The sequence below is a fragment of the Salvelinus sp. IW2-2015 genome, linkage group LG22, assembly GCF_002910315.2.
Source record: "Salvelinus sp. IW2-2015 linkage group LG22, ASM291031v2, whole genome shotgun sequence".
NCBI lineage: Eukaryota > Metazoa > Chordata > Actinopteri > Salmoniformes > Salmonidae > Salvelinus > Salvelinus sp. IW2-2015.
In genome coordinates this window covers 34,986,231-35,005,506 of record NC_036862.1, presented here as the reverse complement: position 1 = coordinate 35,005,506, position 19,276 = coordinate 34,986,231, and the positions used below count along the sequence as shown (strand labels likewise).

At 43.5% G+C, this 19,276-nt stretch overlaps 1 protein-coding gene across 1 annotated transcript; it reads left to right on the top strand.

The window, feature by feature from the left end:
• Positions 1–8,188: 8,188 nt before the first annotated feature.
• On the top strand, positions 8,189–18,760 carry LOC111949509 (integral membrane protein 2C). Its single transcript, XM_023966745.2, has 6 exons — positions 8,189–8,414; positions 10,231–10,377; positions 10,679–10,867; positions 10,979–11,089; positions 16,181–16,328; positions 18,065–18,760. Exons 1-6 carry the CDS (start codon positions 8,319–8,321, stop codon positions 18,154–18,156), a joined length of 783 nt encoding a protein of 260 aa, XP_023822513.1. The 5' UTR covers positions 8,189–8,318; the 3' UTR covers positions 18,157–18,760.
• Positions 18,761–19,276: the final 516 nt, after the last annotated feature.

Genomic DNA, 19,276 nt, shown 5'->3' with positions numbered 1-19,276 from the left:
ATGCCAAAGAATGAGGCTCTGTGCAAAGGAAAGAAAATATGTGCCATATTTTGGAGGGGAACATGATTATGGTGAATGTGGGAACAATGTCAAGGTTAAATGTAATTGTGTGAGGGGACACAACGCAGCATTTGGTGGATGCCAGGTGAAGAAAGAGRCTGGAGAGGCCCAAAGATATAAAATCACTCATAATGTCTCTTAAGCAGAGGCTGCAAGACAGATTGGTGGAACTATTAGGCATAATGATGGAGATAACAGGGTTACTCCTGGAATAAGTGGACCTACTGTATGAAATGTTGCTTATGTTGGTAAAGACACGGATACGAGACCTGTTCAGAAATCTTGTGACCTCTGATTTTGAGTGCTGYGAATTTATATGTACCAATGAGTGAAGTGGGTGAGAAAAGGAAGTCGGTTACTTGGTGGACTGAAGAGTGCACTGCGGCTATTCGAGAAAGAAATAGGGCTTACAGAGTGTTTGTGTAGGAATATGACTCCTGAGAATCTAGTTGATTTCCCAGAGAAGAGAGCTTTAGTACGTAGGRTCATTAAGTCTGTCAAGAGAAATGCATGGAGACAGTTCTGCTATTCAATAGGCAGGGGTACTGAGCTGGGGGAAGTCCACTCGAATTCCAGTTTTGGTTGTGGGTCAACAAATGGCTGTAACTGATAAAGAAAAAGCTGACTTGTTGGGGAAGACATTTGCTAGGGTACATAGTGGGATAACTTTGCATGAAGTATATAAAGCAACGCAGGTGTGAGATTTTAAATGCTCATGCTAATGTGTATATGAGAAGGGATACTGTTGACTCTTCTTTGGAWCCTGTTTTTACCATACATGAGATGCGTTCAGCCTTAATAGGCTGAAGATATATGGGGAAAGGGTGAATACCTAGTCAGTTCTACAACAGAATGCCTTCATCCTAAATGTGTCTTCCGCATTTAACCCAGCCCCTCTGAATCAGAGAGGTGCAGGGGGCTGCCTTAATCGACATCCATGTCTTTGGCGCCCGGGGAACAGTGGGTTAACTGCCTTGCTCAGGGGCAGAGCGACAGATTTTTACCTTGTCAGCTCGGGAATTCGATCCAGCAACCTTTCGGTTACTGGCCCAACACTAACCACAGCACCAGGTCATGATCAAATCAAATCAAATTTTATCTGTCACATGCGCCAAATAGGTGTAGACCTCTAGAGTGAAATGCTTACTTACAAGCCCTTAACCAACAATGCTTTAAGAAGATAAGGAGAAAAAAAGAAAAAAAAAGTGTTAAGTAAAAAATAGATAAGTAAAACATTTAAAATAGAAAATAAAAGTAACAAATAACTAAACAGCAGCAGTAAAATAACAAGCGAGGCTATATACAGGGGGTACCATTACAGAGTCAATGTGCGGGGGCACCGGTTAGTCGAGGTAATGGAGGTAATATGTACATGCAGGTAGAGTTAAAGTGACAATGCATATATTATAAACAGAGAGTAGCAGCAGCACAAAAGAGGGGTCTGGGTAGCCCTTTGATTAGCTGTTCRGAAGTCTTATGGCTTGGGGGTAGAAGCTGTTAAGAAGCCTTTTGGACCTAGACTTGGCACTCCGGTACCGCTTGCCGTGCGGTAGCAGAGAGAACAGTCTATGACTAGGGTGGCTGGAGTCTTTGACAATTTTTAGGGCCTTTCTCTGACACCGCCTGGTATAGAGGTCCTGGATGGCAGGAAGCTTGGCCCCTTTGATGTACTGGGCCGTACGCACTACCCTCTGTAGTGCCTTGCGGTCGGAGGCCGAGTAGTTGCTATACTATGCAGTGATGCAACCAGTCAGGATGCTCTCGATGGTGCAGCTGCAGAACCTTTTGAGGATCTGAGGACCCATGCCAAATCTTTTCAGTCTCTGGAGGGGGAATAGGCTTTGTCGTGCCCTCTCCACGACTGTCTTAGTGTGTTTGGACCATGATAGTTTATTGATGTGGACACCAAGGAACTTGAAGCTCTCAACCTGTTCCACTACAGCCCCATCGATGAGAATGGGGGCATGCTCGGTCCTTTTCCTGTAGTCCACAATCATCTCCTTTGTCTTTATCATGTTGAGGGAAAGGTTGTTGTCCTGGCACCACCCGGCCAGGTCTCTGATCTCCTCCCTATAGGCTGTCTCATTGTTGTCGGCAAACTTGATGATGGTGTTGGAGTACTGTAAGTAAGCATTTCACTGTAAGGTCTACACCTGTTGTATTCGGCGAATGTGACTAATAACATTTGATTTGATTTGGGTCATGCCTGGCCATGCAGTCATGAGTGAACAGGGAGCACAGAAGGGGACTGAGCACGCAACCCTGAGGGGCCCTGTGTTGAGGATCAGCATGGCGGATGTGTTGTTCCCTACCCTTACCACCTTGGGGTGGCCTGTCAGGAAGTCCAGGATCCAGTTGCAGAGGGAGGTGTTTAGTCCCAGGATCCTTAGCTTAGTGATGAGCTTTGGGGGCATTATGGTGTTGAACGCTGAGCTGTAGTCAATGAATAGCATTCTCACATATGTAGGTGCTCCTTTTGTCCGGGTGGGAAAGGTCAGTGTGGAGTGCAATAGAGATTGGATCGTCTGTGGATCTGTTGGGGCGGTGGTTTGGAGTGGTTCTGGGGTTTCCGGGATGATGGTGTTGATGGTGTTGATGTGAGCCATGACCAGCCTTTCAAAGCACTTCATGGCTACAGACGTGAGCGCTACTGGGTGGTAGTCAGTTAGGCAGGTTACCTTAACATTCTTGGGCACAGGGACTATGGTGGTCTGCTTGAAACGTGGGTATTACAGACTCGGTCAGGGAGAGGTTGAAAATGTGAGTGAGGACAACTGCCAGTTGGTCCGTGCATGCTCTGAGTACATGCCCTGGTAATCCATCTGGCCTCGTGGCCTTGTGAATGTTGACCTGTTTAAAGGTCTTGCTCACATCGGCTTTGGAGAGCATGATCACACAGTCGTCCGGAAGAGCTGGTGCTCTCATGCATGCTTCAGTGTTGCCTTGAAGCGATTATAGAAAGCATTTAGCTCATCTGGTACGCTCGCGTCACTGGGCAGCTCGCGGCCGGGTTTCCGTTTGTAGTCCGTAATAGTTTGCAAGCCCCGCCACATCCGACAAGCGTCAGGGCCGGTGTAGTAGGATTCAATCTTAGTCCTGTTTTGACGCTTTGCCTGTTTCAAATGTATTTATTTATAAAGCCCTTCTTACATCAGCTGATATATCAAAGTGCTGTACAGAAACCCAGCCTAAAACCCCAAACAGCAAGCATTGCAGGTATAGAAGCACGGTGGCTAGGAAAATCTCCCTAGAAAGGCCAAAACCTAGGAAGAAACCTAGAGAGGAACCAGGCTATAAGGGGTGGCCAGTCCTCTTCTGGCTGTCCTCCGAGAGAGAGAAAGAGAGAATTAGAGAGAGCATACTAAAATTCACACAGGACACCAGATAAGACAGGAGAAATATTCCAGATATAACAGACTGACCCTAGCCCCCCAACACATAAACTACTGCAGCATAAATATGGAGGCTGAGACAGGAGGGATCAGGAGACACTGTGGCCCCATCCGATGATACCCCCGGACAGGGCCAAACAGGCAGGATATAACCCCACCCACTTTGCCAAAGCACAGCCCCCACACCACTAGAGGGATATCTTCAACCACCAACTTACCATCCTGAGACAAGGCCGAGTATAGCCCACAAAGATCTCCGCAACGGCACAACCCAAGGGGGGGCGCCAACCCAGACAGGAAGACCACGTCAGTGACTCAACCCACTCAAGTGACGCACCCCTCCCTAGGGACGGCATGGAAGAGCACCAGTAAGCAGTGACTCGACCCCCTGTAATAGGGTTAGAGGCAGAGAATCCCAGTGGAGAGAGGGGAACCAGCCAGGCAGAGACAGCAAGGGGGTTCGTTGCTCCCGACCTTTCCGTTCACCTTCACCCCTGGGCCAGACTACACTCAATCATATGACCTACTGAAGAGATGAGTCTTCAGTAAAGACTTAAAGGCTGAGACCGAGTCTGCGTCTCTCACATGGTAGGCAGACCATTCCATAAAAATGGAGCTCTATAGGAGAAAGCCCTGCCTCCAGCTGTTTGCTTAGAAATTCTAGGAAATTAGGAGGCCTGCGTCTTGTGACCGTAGCGTACGTGTAGGTATGTACGGCAGGACCAAATCGGAATGACAGGTAGGAGCAAGCCCATGTAATGCTTTGTAGGTTAGCAGTAAAACCTTGAAATCAGCCCTAGCCTTAACATGAAGCCAGTGTATGGAGGCTAGCACTGGAGTAATATGATCAAATTTTTTGGTTCTAGTCAGGATTCTAGCACCGTATTTAGCACTAACTGAAGTTTATTTAGTGCTTTATCCGGGTAGCCGGAAAGTAGAGCATTGCAGTAGTCTAACCTAAAGTAACAAAAGCATGGATGAATTTTTCTGCATCATTTTTGGACAGAACGTTTCAGATTTTTGCAATTTTACGTTTATGGAAAAAAGCTGTCCTTGAAACAGTCTTGATATGTTCGCAAAAGAGAGATCAGGGTCAAGAGAACGCAAGGTCCTTCACAGTTTTATTTGAGACGACTGTACAACCATCAAGATTAATTGTCAGATTCAACAGAAATCTCTTTGTTTCTTGGGACCTAGAAAAGCATTCTGTTTGTGCCGAGTTTAAAAGTAGAACGTTTGCAGCCATCCACTTCCTTAGTCTGAAACACAGGCTTCTAGCGAGGGCAATTTTGGGCTTCACCATGTTTCATTGAAATGTACAGCTGTGTGTCATCCGCATAGCAGTGAAAGCTAACATTATGTTTTCGAATGACATCCCCAAGAGGTTAAACATATAGTGAAAACAATAGTGGTCCTAAAACGGAACCTTGAGGAACACCAAATGTACAGTTGATTTGTCAGAGGACAAACCATTCACAGAGACAAACTGATATCTTTCCGAGAGATAAGATCTAAACCAGGCCAGAACTTGTCGTGTAGACCAATTTGGGTTTCCAATCTCTCCAAAAGAATGTGGTGATCGATGGTATCAAAAGCAGAACTAAGGTCTAGGAGCACGAGGACAGATGCAGAGCCTCGGTCTGACGCCATTAACTTCTCTGCGCTACAGATCCTTTAGCGGGATCATTTTCCTAAACAACCGCTGAATTGCAGGGCGCAAAATATTACTAAAAATATTTATAATCATGCAAGTGAAATATACCAAAACACAGCTTAGCTTGTTGTTAATCCACCTATCGTGTCAGAATTTGAAAATATGCTTTGCAGCGAAGAAATCCAAGCTTTTGTGAGTGTATCAATCAATGCTAGAACAGTTAGCCCAATTAGCATGGTCACGACAAAGTAAACAGAAATTGAGCTAAACATGTATATTTACACATAAACCAGAACAAACTTGTTTATCATCGTACTTATATGCTTTGCACAGAAAAAAATCAGCTTGTGAGTGATCTGATAGTAATGATTTAGTTATGGTGCTGGTCTTCAGAAAAGCAATAAAATGAATCGCTTACCTTTGATAATCTTCGGATGAATGCACTCACGAGACTCCCAGTTACACAATAAATGTTATTTTTCTTCGATAAATATTACTTTTATAACAAAAAAAACGCCATTTGGGTTGCGCGTTATGTTCAGAAAACTACAGCTTCGTTCCGGTCCTGAAAGGCAGAAGAAAATTCCCAAACGTATCAGATTCAAAAAATATTACTAAAAATATTTATAATCATGCAATCACAAGTGAAATATACCAAAACACAGCTTAGCTTGTTGTTAATCCACCTATCGTGTCAGATTTTGAAAATATGCTTTGCAGCAAAAGCAATCCAAGCTTTTGTGAGTGTATCAATCAATGCTAGAACAGTTAGCCTTATATTAGCTTGGTTAGTTTGGTCACGAAAGTCAGAAAAGCAATACAATTAATCGCTTACCTTTGATAATCTTCGGATGTTTGCACTCACGAGACTCCCAGTTACACAATAAATGTTCTTTTTGTTCGATAAATATTACTTTTTAATAAAAAAAAACGCCATTTGGGTTGCGCGTTATGTTCAGAAAACTAAAGCCTCGTTCCGATCGACGAAAAATTCCAAAAAGTATCCGTAATGTTCGTAGAAACATGTCAAATGTTTTTATAATCAATCCTCAGGTTGTTTTTAACAACATAATCAATAATATTTCAACCGGACCGTAACCTATTCAATAAAAGAGAGAAGAAAATGGAGAGCTACACCTCTTGCGCGCAGAGAACTAATCAAAGGACACCTTACTACTATTGAAAAAGCTCGCTAATTTTTCAAAATAAAGGCCTGAAACTATGTCTAAAGCCTGGTCCACAGCCTGAGGAAGCCATTGGAAAAGAAATCTGGTTGATACCCCTTTAAATGGAAGAAAAACGGGCAAGGAAACACAGATTAAATTTTAAAAATCACTTCCGGTTAGATATCCTCAGGTTTTCGCCTGCAGAATCAGTTTTGTTTATACTCACAGACAATATTTTGGACAGTTTTGGAAACTTTGGAGTGTTTTCTATCCTAATCTGTAAATTATATGCATATTCTACGATCTGGACCTGAGAAATAGTCTGTTTACCTTGGGAACGTTATTTAAAATAAAAATAAAAATCTGACCCCTAGCGTCAAGAGGTTAAAAGGTCATTTACCACCTTCAAAGTGCAGTCTCAGTGCTATGATGGGGTCTAAAACCAGACTGAAGAATTTCGTATACATTGTTTGTCTTCAGGAAGGCAGTGAGTTGCTGCGCAACAGCTATTTAAAAAAAAATAGTTTGACGGTTCRTCTGAGGGCATGGCTGGATWTCTTATAAGCGTCCGGATTAGTGTCCCGCTCATTGAAAGCGGCACACTAACAAGCTCGGTGCGGATGTTGCCTGTAATCCATGGCTTCTGGTTGGGATATGTACGTACGGTCACTGTGGGGACGACGTCGTCAATGCACTTATTGATGAAACTAGTGACTGAGGTGGTATACTCCGCAATGCCGTTGGATGAATCACGGAACATATTCCAGTGTCTGCTAGCAAAACAGTCCTGTAGCGTCATCTGACCACTTCCATATTGACCGAGTCACCTATACTTCCTTTATTTTTTTTTTTATTTTTTTACCCAATTTCATGGTTTCCAATTGGTAGTTACAGTCTTGTCTCATCACTGCAACTCCTGTACAGACTCGGGAGAGGCGAAGGGCGAGAGCCGTGCGTCCTTCAAAACACAACCTGCACTGCTTCTTGACACAAGACCTGCTTAACGCGGAAGCCAGCCGCACCGATGTGTCATTGGAAACACCAAACACCTGGCGACCGTGTCAGCGAGCACTGCGCCCGGCCCACCACAGGAGTTGCTAGTGCGTGATGGGACAAGGACATCCCTGCCGACCAGACCTTCTTCTAACCTGGACCAATTGTGCGCCACCCCATGGTTCTCCTGGTCGCAACAGAGCCTGGATTTGAACCCAGAATCTCTAGTGGCCACTGCGCCACTCGGAATTCCCTTACTGGTACTTCCTGCTTTAGTTTTTGTTTGTAAGCAGGAATCTGGGGGATAGAATTATGGTCAGATTTGCCAAAAAGGGGTTATTTCTGGGGTGGCGCGAGAAATATAGGTAGAGGATATAACTTAAGACATTGATGGAGTGGTTGGTGTCGACATCGACTGACCTGTATGGTGGACGGAGAAAATAAGTCCACTTCATCGATGCTACTGTTCTTTGATGAAGAGTCTCTCCTTTTTGAGCTCCAGAGTGGCACAGCGGCAGCKCACAATTGGCCCAGCATCRTCCRGGTTAGGATGGGTTAGCCGTCATTGCAAATAAGAATTTGTTCTTAACTGACTTTCCTAGTTAAATGAAGGTTATAAATAAAAATTCTCATGAAGTTAGGATTCGAGAGATACCCTGTAAGAGCTTTTTGGGGTCTTTGTGATTTCACAGCCAAGGMGGTGCAAGAAATCCTGTCAGTGAATGTATCTACAGCACAGGCCCCTGAGTCTGTGTAGGGATGTATTTTGGAGTGGTCTGTGATTGAAGAAGTGTGACGTGTTTTATTTTCTATGATTTCGTTTCACCCCTTTCCCGAAATGTTAATTGTTTTGTTTCTTATTCAATAAACCATCCAGCTAGTGGCGGTAATGCACATTTAACTCCAACCGCCGTTAAACCCCATCGAAGAAGAACAAGACAACCAGATACATTGTGTCAGTAACAACAGTAAAGGCTCACATACGAGTAGGGGATCTAGCTACCGTAGCTAGAGGAAACGAAACCCACCGATTAGTCTTTGACAGGTACAGCAATGGTCAAGATCACTTTCCTGTCCGTCGCGGGTCAGAAAGTCGAGAAGGAGGAGAATAATGGCGAAAAGACCGAAATTCTCATAACCCATCCGATGGTAAGTTAGTGATGCATTTTCGTTGTGGTTGCAACATGATATCGCTTTGTGTGCATTGCCCTTCGATAAAACAGAGCTAGCTAGCGCTACCTCCAATAATTATTTACTCGCGCGCGGTGGGCTGTCAAGCGTCTGCGGGGCATTTTACTTGAAATGTACCGGAACACTGAAGAACGCAGTAGGTGCATTTGAACATTATTTGAGGTCAGAGCAGCCATTGTCATTTGGCAAGAAATAAAACGATGCTGTGCGGCTAACAAGCTATTTGTGGAAATGTCGGCACTTTGTCAAATAGCCGATTGGRTGAACAAAGGGGAACTGCTAACATTACTATTGAACATAGTTAAGTGGATGTTCTTAGACAAATTAGCTTTATCAACATCAATTATTTAGGCAAACGTTAGRCTATGTGAATTGAACTCCAATGTGGTCAACATTGGAGTTCAACTATTAGCTGTAAGAACCTAAACCAAGGAGGATCAAGTTATTTATTTTGCTTTAAGCATAAACCTATAATGTTTGCTGTGGATTATGAAGAATTATCTCTTGGCAAATGTGAATGGATTACAAGAAAAACATGTTACCAAACACAGGCAGCACACAAAATGGCAGATGGAGGTTACTACTGCTTGCCATGCAAGTTCATATTTCATAAGCAGCATCACTGTGCCATCAGTAGGCTACAGTTCTCAACTTGTGATGCAGTGGTTCTAGGAAAGCTTCGCTCCCCAGCATCCTGCAGTTTCAAATCCAATCAAATATGCTTTGCTTTCAGTCAGCCAAAGGTTAGAAGGATGCATCTAAACCAATTGGGGTGTATGTGTGCCTGTTTTTATCTCAAGGGGAAGTTGGCAGTTGCCTATTGGCCATTATCTTCTATARCGTTTGTTGGAAATGTAGATAGACCATTGTCATGTTCTCAGTCCATGTAAGGCCCTCTTATCTCAATCAGCAGGGAAGGAGAACACTGGTAGCTATCTGCCTCTGTGGGGAGCACACACACACACATACATACGCACAGACACCCACACACAGACAGCGAAAATTATGTGTAGTCTATCCCTTCGTCCTTGTTCATTTTATCTCCTAGTTTATCCTTGAACACAGGTTGTCATAACACCACGGTTTTTGGTTTGATAGTCTGTGAGCTGTTTTCATACGCAGGCAATAGCAATGTCAGGAGAATTTCACTCCAAGTACCAGCTAAGAATAACTTGCTTTCTTGTCTCCTACGCACAGAGCTCATCCTCCAGGATAAATGTACCTATCCACCCACGTAGTTGCACATATACGGTAGAAAGGATGGTAGAAAGCCAACCCGTGACACGCTGCCAACACACCGGTTGAGCGTGTGGCAGCGGCAGATGGGGTGAGAGACTGGGGGTGGCATTACTCTCCGTCTTATAAGTGCCACGTTACTAACCACTCTGTCATCCCTCTYTCTGCCACCCACGTTGCTGTTTCCCTGCTAAAACATGCAGATTTATTCCACCTACCGTAACTATAGCTGCAGGTTTCAGGATTCACTTTTGTAGTCATCTTTCTATCTAAGAGCAGAAACATAATACTCCTAACCCAACCTGACTTAGTCTGCCCCGTCTTGATGTGACCATAGAATATCTGTGAAACACTAGCTGTGAGTATCCTTTTTACCTAGGAGGGGGGGTGATAAGTAAGTAAGCCTTGGGCAAGGAAGCTTTGTCTGAGTTTGTTCATAGCGTGAGGCAGCTTGATGTAGAAGTACACCACCTGGACAGGACACTAGCCTGGTGTGTGTGTGTATTCATGTATGTGACCCTGTGTGTCACCCTGTCAGGAGGATGATGAGGAGCTGGTTCTGCCTCTGCGCTCCCAGAGGTCTCCTCTGAACGGCCTATGTTGCCTGACCTCTGGCCTGGTGGTCTTCATGTCTGGCCTGGTGTTGGCTTCCATCTATGTCTACCGCTACTACTTCATACCCCAGGTACCTAGCATCTACATACAGTGACCGTATGAGACAACACTCTGATGATACCACTTAGGCCTATCCTCTATTGTCCTATCTTTTGATGTGGGATTTGCAAATGTGCTTCCTGGTGTAACTGTCTCTGATGGTGTTGTTGTTATGATGTACATTGGAGATCAGTGTTCCATTTGGTTATCAGCACGTTGGTCTTTCTATCCCAGTCGGGGATCATGAAACATTTAATAATAGTAGAGACTGTGATAATGAAGATGATAGTTAGGGATAGCCTTGCTAACGGTTCCCTTGTGCCTTGACCTAGATCCCAGAGGAGAGTCTGTTCCACTGCAGGGTTCGTTATGAGGACTCTGTGTACGCCCCTCTGAGAGGCAGACAGGAGCTGGAGGAGAACGTGGGCATCTACCTGGAAGACAACTATGAGCAGATCAGTGTGCCTGTGCCCCATTTTGGAGGAAGTGATCCTGCTGACATCATCCATGACTTTCACAGGGTGAGGAGGACCGGGCACATGCACACGCGTACACACACCTCTTGTAGGATGGAGAGTCAATCAGCCAGGTTTTTGACAGTTTTAATTAGTTTTCTCTGTCTATGTCACCAGGGACTAACTGCCTACCATGACATTGCTTTGGACAAATGCTATGTCATCGAGCTCAACACCACCATCGTCATGCCCCCACGGAACCTCTGGGAACTGCTGGTCAATGTTAAGGTAACATAAGTMCTGTCTCTCTCTCTCYCYCTCTCTCTCTCTCTGTCTGAGATACCATCTCTCATATTCCACAACCTATTATGTTCTCTCTCCCTTCTCTGTCCTTCTCTCGCTCCCCCTCTGTCCCTCTCAATTCAATTCATAGGGCTTTATTGGCATGGGAAACATATGATCACATTGCCAAAGTAAGTGAAATAGATGATAAACAAGTGAAATAAAATGAACAGTAAACATTACACTCACAAAAGATCCAAAGGCATAGATACATTTCAATTGTCATTGTCTATATACAGTGTTGTAATGATGTGCAAATAGTTAAAGTAGAAAAGGGAAAATAAATCAACATAAATATTGGTTGTATTTACAATTGTGTTTGTTCTTCACTGGTTGCCCTTTTCTTGTGGCAACAGGTCACACATATTGCTGTTGTAATGGCACACTGTKGAATCGATCAAAATTGGATTTGTTTTCAAATTCTTTGTGGGTCTTTGTAATCTGAGGGAAATGTGTGTYTCTAATATGGTCATACATTTGGCAGGAGGTTAGGAAGTGCAGCTCAGTTTCCACCTCATTTATTTTGGCAGTGTGCACATGGCCTGCCTTCTCTTGAGAGCTAGGTCTGCCTACGGTGGCCTTTCTCAATAGCAAGGCTATGCTCACTGAGTCTGTACATAGTCAAAGCTTTCCTTAATTTTCGGTCAGTCACAGTGGTCAGGTATTCTGCCACTGTGTACTCTCTGTTTAGGGCCAAATAGCATTCTAGTTTGCTCTGTTTTTTTGCTAAATCTTTCCAATGTGTCAAGTAATTATCTTTTTGTTTTCTCATGATTTGGTTGGGTCTAATTGTGTTGCTGTCCTGGGGCTCTGTGGGGTCTGTTTGTGTTTGTGAACAGAACCCCAGGACCAGCTTGCTTAGGGGACTCTTCTCCAGGTTCATCTCTCTGTAAGTGATGGCTTTGTTATGGAAGGTTTGGGAATCACTTCCTTTTAGGTGGTTGTAGAATTTAACGTCTCTTTTCTGGATTTTGATCATTAGAGGGTATTGRCCTAATTCTGCTCTGCATGCATTATTTGGTGTTTTAMGTTGTAAACAGAGGATRTTTTTGCAGAATTCTGCATGTGGAGTGTCAATTTGGTGTTTGTCTCATTTTGTGAATTCTTGGTTGGAGAGCGGATCCCAGACCTCACAACCATAAAGGGTAATGGGTTCTATAACTGAATCAAGTATTTTTAGTCAGATCCTACTTGGTATGTTGAATTTTATGCTCCTTTTAAAGGCCCTTCTTGCCTTGTCTCTCAGATCRTTCACAGCTTTGTGGAAGTTACCTGTGGTGAGGTAAGTAGAGGTGTGTATAGTTTTTTGTGTGCTCTATGGCAACAGTGTCTAGATGGAATTTGTATTTGTGGTCCTATGAACTGGACCTTTTTTGGAACACTATTATTTTGTGTCTTACTGAGAYWTACTGTCAGGGCCCAGGTCTGACAGAATCTGTGCAGAMRATCTAGTTGCTGCTGTAGGCCCTCCTGGGTTGGACAGAAGCACCAGATCATCAGCAAACAGTAGACATTTGACTTCAGATTCTAGKARGGTGAGGCCGGGGGCTGCAGACTGTTCTAGTGGCCTCGCCAATTCGTTGATATACAGTCCCTTCRGAAAGTATTCAGACCCCTTGACTTTTTCAACATTTTGTTACGTTACAGCCTTATTCTAAAATACCCCATAATGACAATGTGAAAAGTTTATTTTTTTGTAAGGTCCAACAGTTGACAGTGCATGTCAGAGTAAAAACCAAGCCATGAGGTTGAAGGAATTGTCTGTAGTGCTCCGAGACMGGATTGTGTCGAGGCACAGATCTGGGGAAGGGTACCAAAACATTTCTGCAGCATTGAAGGTCTCCAAGAACACAGTGGCCTCCATCATTCTTAATTAGAAGTTTGGAACCACCAAGACTCTTCCTAGAGCTGGCTGTCTGGCCAAACTGAACAATCCGGGGAGAAGGGCCTTGGTCAGGGAGGTGACCAAGAACCCGATGGTCACTCTGACAGAGCTCTGGAGTTCCTTTGTGGAGATGGGAGAACCTTCCAGAAGGACAACCATCTCTGCAGCACTCCACAAATCAGGCCTTTATGGTAGAGTGGCCAGACAGAAGCCACTCTTCAGTAAAAGGCACATGACAACCTGCTTGGAGTTTGCCAAAAGRCACCTAAATGACTCTCTGACCATGAGAAGCAAGATTCTCTGGTCTGATGAAACCAAGATTGAACTCTTTGACCTGAATGCTGAGYGTCATGTCTAGAGGAAACCTGGCACCATCCCTACGGCATGATGGTGGTAGCAGGTTCACCTTCCAACAGGACAACAACCCTAAGCACACTGCCAAGACAAAGCAGAAGTGGCTTCGGGACAAGTCTCTGAATGTCCTTGCGTGGCCCAGCCAGAGGCCGGACTTGAACCTGTTCGAACATCTCTGGAGAGACCTGAAAATAGYTGTRCAGCAACGCTCCMCATCCAACCTGACGGTGCTTGAGAGGATCTGCAGAGAAGAATGGGAGAAACTCCCAAAATACATTTCTGCCAAGCTTGTAGCGTCATACCCAAGAATACTCGATGCTTATGTAAATGTGATATTTCAGTTTTATTTTTTATAAATTAGCAAACATTTCTAAAAACCTCTGTTTGCTTTGTCATTATGGTGTATTGTGTGTAGAATGATGGCACTTTTTTTTAAAGCAATTTTTGAATAAGGCTGTAGCAAAATGGGAGAAAAAGTCAAGGGTTCTGAATACTTTCCGAAGGCACTGTATATATGTGACTCACCACCTGGATTTGGTCTTATGTAGCAAAATGTGAAATGGTGTTTCCTACATTGGATAAAAGTAGAGACTCAGATCTACAAAATGGTATACATAGACTGCATTTGAGGAACAATGGGAAAGTAATTCTGCTTTGAAAGTTGATCAACTTGTCAACTCACTTTTGAGAAAATGGCCTTTGAATGTTTTGGTATCTAGTGAAGAGCTCTTCTTTGTCTAAACCCATTCAGCATCGTTCACACCCTCCTTAAGCTTTAGCCCCACCCATCTCGGAGCGCACACTTGATGCTCTGGCCGATGATTTGTTTACCTCTGGATAACATGAAAACAGCCTAACCAGCTCTGCTGGCAACAATTTAATTTTGCTTTTTTGCAGACGTTTACTGACACTGGCCATATTCAACGGGTGTTGTACACGCGTCACGTAACGTTAGCTAACGAGCCAGCCAGCTAGCTAATGATGGCTAGTTAAACGACAATGAACAAAGTGCCAACAATGCCACATTGATGGGAGCTAACCAACCAGGTGCAATGTTAGCTAGCTAACATTAGGCTCTAACTAGGAAAGCAAACAGCTCTGGGAAACTAATAATAATGTCTGCTAGTTAACCAGCCAGCTAACATTAGCTTAAGACATATAGCTAGCTAGGTAAACAATGAACTTAGCTAGGTAAACAACATTTTAAGATCACACACATAACATTAGCTAACAACCCAGACAGCTAACGTTAGCTAGTTAAACAACAATGAACAAAGTGCCAACAATGCCACAGTGCTGGGAGCTAACCAACCAGGTACAATATTAGCTAGCTTTAACTAGAAAAGCAAACGGCTCTGGGAAGTCTTCAATTATCTTTTTCAGAGCTTCCCTCTCTGCATCTCCCTCCACCACCTCCCACKTAACGCCTGTTGTATTCAGCGCATGTGACAYAAAATTTGATTAGAAAAAGATTGGAGTAGTGGTTTATCCATACATCTCCGTTTTGGATAGATAACAAACACAAAGTTAAGTGTAACCACTTCTGGGGAAATTGGAACAGTCTATAGATTCTTCAGTTACATTTAGCTGATTTCTGACGTGCTGTTCCTTTTTTCCCCGTTGTGTATTTCTATATTGTGTTAGTGATTCACCATAGTGAAGGAGTAGGCTCAGATTTTCTGGGCCTCTATGTTTTTGGTTGGATAGGTTTCTGAATTTCATTCTTAGGTTTTTACATTGTTCATCAAACATTTGTCATTGTTGTTAATGTTCTTAGGTTGTCCACTTGAAATTGTTAGATTTGATAGGGAAGCTGAGAGGTTAAATATACTGTTTAGGTTTTCTACTGGTAAGTTTACACCTTCACTATTACAGTGAAATGTTTTGTCCAGGAAGTTGTCTGAAAGGAATTGAATTGAATTAGTTGTTTTTTGGTAGGTTTCTATACTACTTCCATCTATAGCATTTCTTAATATTGTGCAGTTCCTTTGGCTTTGATGCCTCATGATTGAGTATTGCTCTGTTCAGTAGACTGTGATTTTCCTGTGATCTGGTAGAGGTGTCAGTGGGCTGACTGTGAATGCTCTGAGAGATTGGGTTGAGGTCAGTGATAAAGTAATTTACATCACTACTGCCAAGGGGTGAGCTATCGGTGTACCTACCATAGGAGTCTCCTTGAAGCCTACCATTGACTATGTACAGACCCAGCGTGTGACAGAGCTGACAGGAGTTGTGACCCGTTTTTGTTGGTTGTTTTGTCATAGTTGTGTGTAGGGGGGCATATTTGGGAGGGAATGCTGTCAYCTCCAGGTAGGTGTTTGCCCCCTRTGTGCTGAGGGTGTCAGGTTCTTGTCCAGTTCTGTCATTTAGGTTACCACAGACTAGTGCATGTCCCTGGGCCTGGAAATGGTTTATCTCTCCCTCTAGGATGGGCGAACCTGTCTTCATTAAAGTAGGTGGTTTCTATTGGGGGGATATAGGTAGCACACACRAGGAAATGTTTCTCTGTTGAGATTTCATTTCTAGACAGATGTAAAATGTTCCTGTTTTTACTAATTTTACTGAGTCTCTTCCCAGTTTCACACCTGGTGGTTTGGTGGATGGGACTACCAACCCTCTGTAACCTAGGGGGCAACCAGTGGGTCCATTTCCTCTATACCATGTTTGTTGTAGGATGACGATGYCTGTATTTCCAATTTCTTTGATGAAGTCTGGGTTCTTCCTCTCTCCTGTCCCTTCTCTCTTTTTTTCTCTTTCTGAACTCTAACCCTGTCTACCTCCCCCTCTCTGTCTTTTAGAAGGGRACGTACCTTCCCCAGACCTACATTATCCAGGAGGAGATGGTTGTGACGGGGAAGGTTCATAACATGCGCCAGCTGGGTCCCTTCATCTACCGCCTGTGTAACGGCAAGGACACATACCGCCTGAAGCGCCACGCCCGCAGACGTAAGTTGGGGAGAGGTGATGGGGAGGTTCAGAGCCTTGTATGGTGTTGTGCGAGTCACTCAGGGTCTGAATGGTCCACCTACAGTGCCTTGCAAAAGTATTCATCCCCCTTGGCATTTTTCCTATTTTGTTGCATTACAAACTGTAATTTAAAATAGATTTTTATTTGGATTTCATGTAATGAACATACACAAAATAAGCCAAATTGGTGAAGTGAAATAAAAAATTTAAAAATACTTATTTCAAAACATTCTAAAGAAAAGTGGTGCGTGCATATGTATTCACCCCCTTTGTTATGAAGCCCCTAAATAAGATCTGGTGCAACCAATTACCTTCAAAGTCACATCATTAGTTAAAGTCCACCTGTGTGCAATCTAAGTGTCACATGATCTGTCACATAATCTCAGTATATATACACCTGTTCTGAAAGGCCCCAGAGTCTGCAACACCGCTAAGCAAGGGGCACCACCAAGCAAGCGGCACCATGAAGACCAAGGAGCTCTCCAAACAGGTCAGGGACAAAGTTGTGGAGAAGTACAGATCAGGGTTGAGTTATAAAAAAATATCAGAAACTTTGAACATCCCACATAGCACCTTTTTAAATCCATTATTAAAAATGTAAAGAATATGGCAACACAACAAACCTGCAAAGAGAGGGCCGCCCACCAAGTCTCACAGACCAGGCAAGGAGGGCATTAATCAGAGAGGCAACAAAGAGACCAAAGATAACCCTGAAGGAGCTGCAAAGCTCCACAGCAGAGATTGGAGTATCTGTCCATAGGACCACTTTAAGCCATACACTCCACAGAATTRGGCTTTAAGGAAGAGTGGCCATAAAAAAAGTAATTGCTTAAAGAAACAAATAAGCAAACACGTTTGGTGTTCCCCAAGAGGCATGTGGGAGACTCCCCAAACATATGRAAGAAGGTACTCTGGTCAGATGAGACTAAAATTGAGCTTTTTGATCATCAAGGAAAATGCTATGTCTGGCGCAAATCCAACACCTCTCATCACCCTGAGAACACCAGAACAGCATCATGCTGTGGGGATGTTTTTCATCGGCAGGGACTGGGAAACTGGTCAGAATTGATGGAATGATGGCTGGCGCTAAATACAGGGAAATTATTGAGGGAAACCTGTTTCACTCTTCCAGAGATTTGAGACTTTGTCGGCGGTTCACCTTCCAGCAGGACAATGACCCGAAGCATACTGCTAAAGCAACACTCGAGTGGTTTAAGGGGAAACATTTAAATGTCTTGGAATGGCCTCGTCAAAGCCCAGACTTCAATCCAATTGAGTCTGTGATATGACTTAAATTGCTGTACACCAGCGGAACCAATCCAACTTGAAGGAGCTGGAGCAGTTTAGCCCTGAAGAATGGGCTAAAATCTCAGTGGCTAGATGTGTCAAGCTTATAGAGACATACCCCGAGAGACTTGCAGCTGTAATTGCTGCAAAAGGTGGCTCTACAAAGTATTGACTGGGGTGGTGAATAGTTATGCACGCTCATGTTTTCAGTTTTTTGTGTTATTTCTTGTTTGTTTCACAATAAAAAAATGTTGCGTCTTCAAAGTGGTAGGCATGTTGTGTAAATCAAATGATACAAACCCCCCCCAAAATAAATTTTAATTCCAGGTTAAGTCAACAAAATAGGAAAAATGCCAAGGGGGGTGAATACTTTCGCAAGCCACTGTATTCTCTTGTCTAATAAAAGTCTTTCACTGTCTGACTTGTAGGCATCAACAAACGGGAAGCGGCGAACTGCCATCGCATCCGCCACTTTGAGAACACGTTTGTGGTTGAGACGGTCATTTGTGATGGAGCGTAAACTGTCATGAACGTCGGACACGACACCCTAAGGCACAGCCACCTCTCTAGCCACTGTAGCGCATCCCTGTGTAGATACTTTGAATTACTTTTCAGCTGCACTTGGTTTTGGTTTTGTTGGTTTTGTTCCTTTGTTGATACGTTTTACTGTCTCTTACCAAAAAAATTGTTTTAATTTTTTACTTTTTTATTGTCAGTAGTGATGTTTCCTGGCTGCAATAATACATGTTTTTCTCTGTGATTTACCTTGGATTAAATAGTTTCATGTAGCAGAACCCCTAAGCCAATTATGATGGGGGGGTCGACTTAAGAGAACTGTGTCACGGCCTCGGTTGTCAGGGGAGACAACCATTTCCATGTGTTGTCAATGTGAGTGTAATTGATTTCCCTGCTCTTGAAATTACTGCACGTTCCTGTTAGTTTTGTAATAGGACTAAGGCAAGAAATCCTGTTCCTCAGCAAACACCTGACCTAATGTTGTGCAGCATCGCTTTCTCTTGCTCTTTGTCTCAGTGTTTCKTTCTCACTGCACCCCTCTTGCTTCTCTCTTTCACCTGGTCTGTCTTCTTCTTTAGCTCAGTCACCCTATCAGACTAAAGTAAAAAAAATGTGAATGTCAGTTTAAGAATCAGTGTCCCTACAAAGTGAGGTAAACAAATTAGCCATTATTAGTCTTTGCATGTTTGCACCTGTATTGTAAGTAGAGTCTAGAATCATGTACATGACATGAAATACTTGCTCTTCACTTACTGTGTGCAGTTATATGTAATATTATACCAGATTATTTCCAGCCAAGCTGCCCTTCCCCCTGTGAAAGCATCAAATAAAGTTGCTTCCTCCATTTTAATGCCCCTCTTATCACCTCTTCATTATTTGTTCTTTCTTTCTGGGGAGGTTKAGCCTCTCYCCCTTCATTTGCACTCTTTATCAATGCTTCTGTGAGTCGTTCTAGTAGAATTCTGTCTTGATTTCCCCCCTGCATGTGTGTTTCTCTGTATGGAAAAACTGCACTGTTAGAATATTTTATAAGAGCATGTTTAAAGCCTTGGTCCAGAGTCAGAGACTGGACTAAAGTATTGCTGTAAGGAGCTTATGTCTGTTAATCTATACCTTAGACTGGT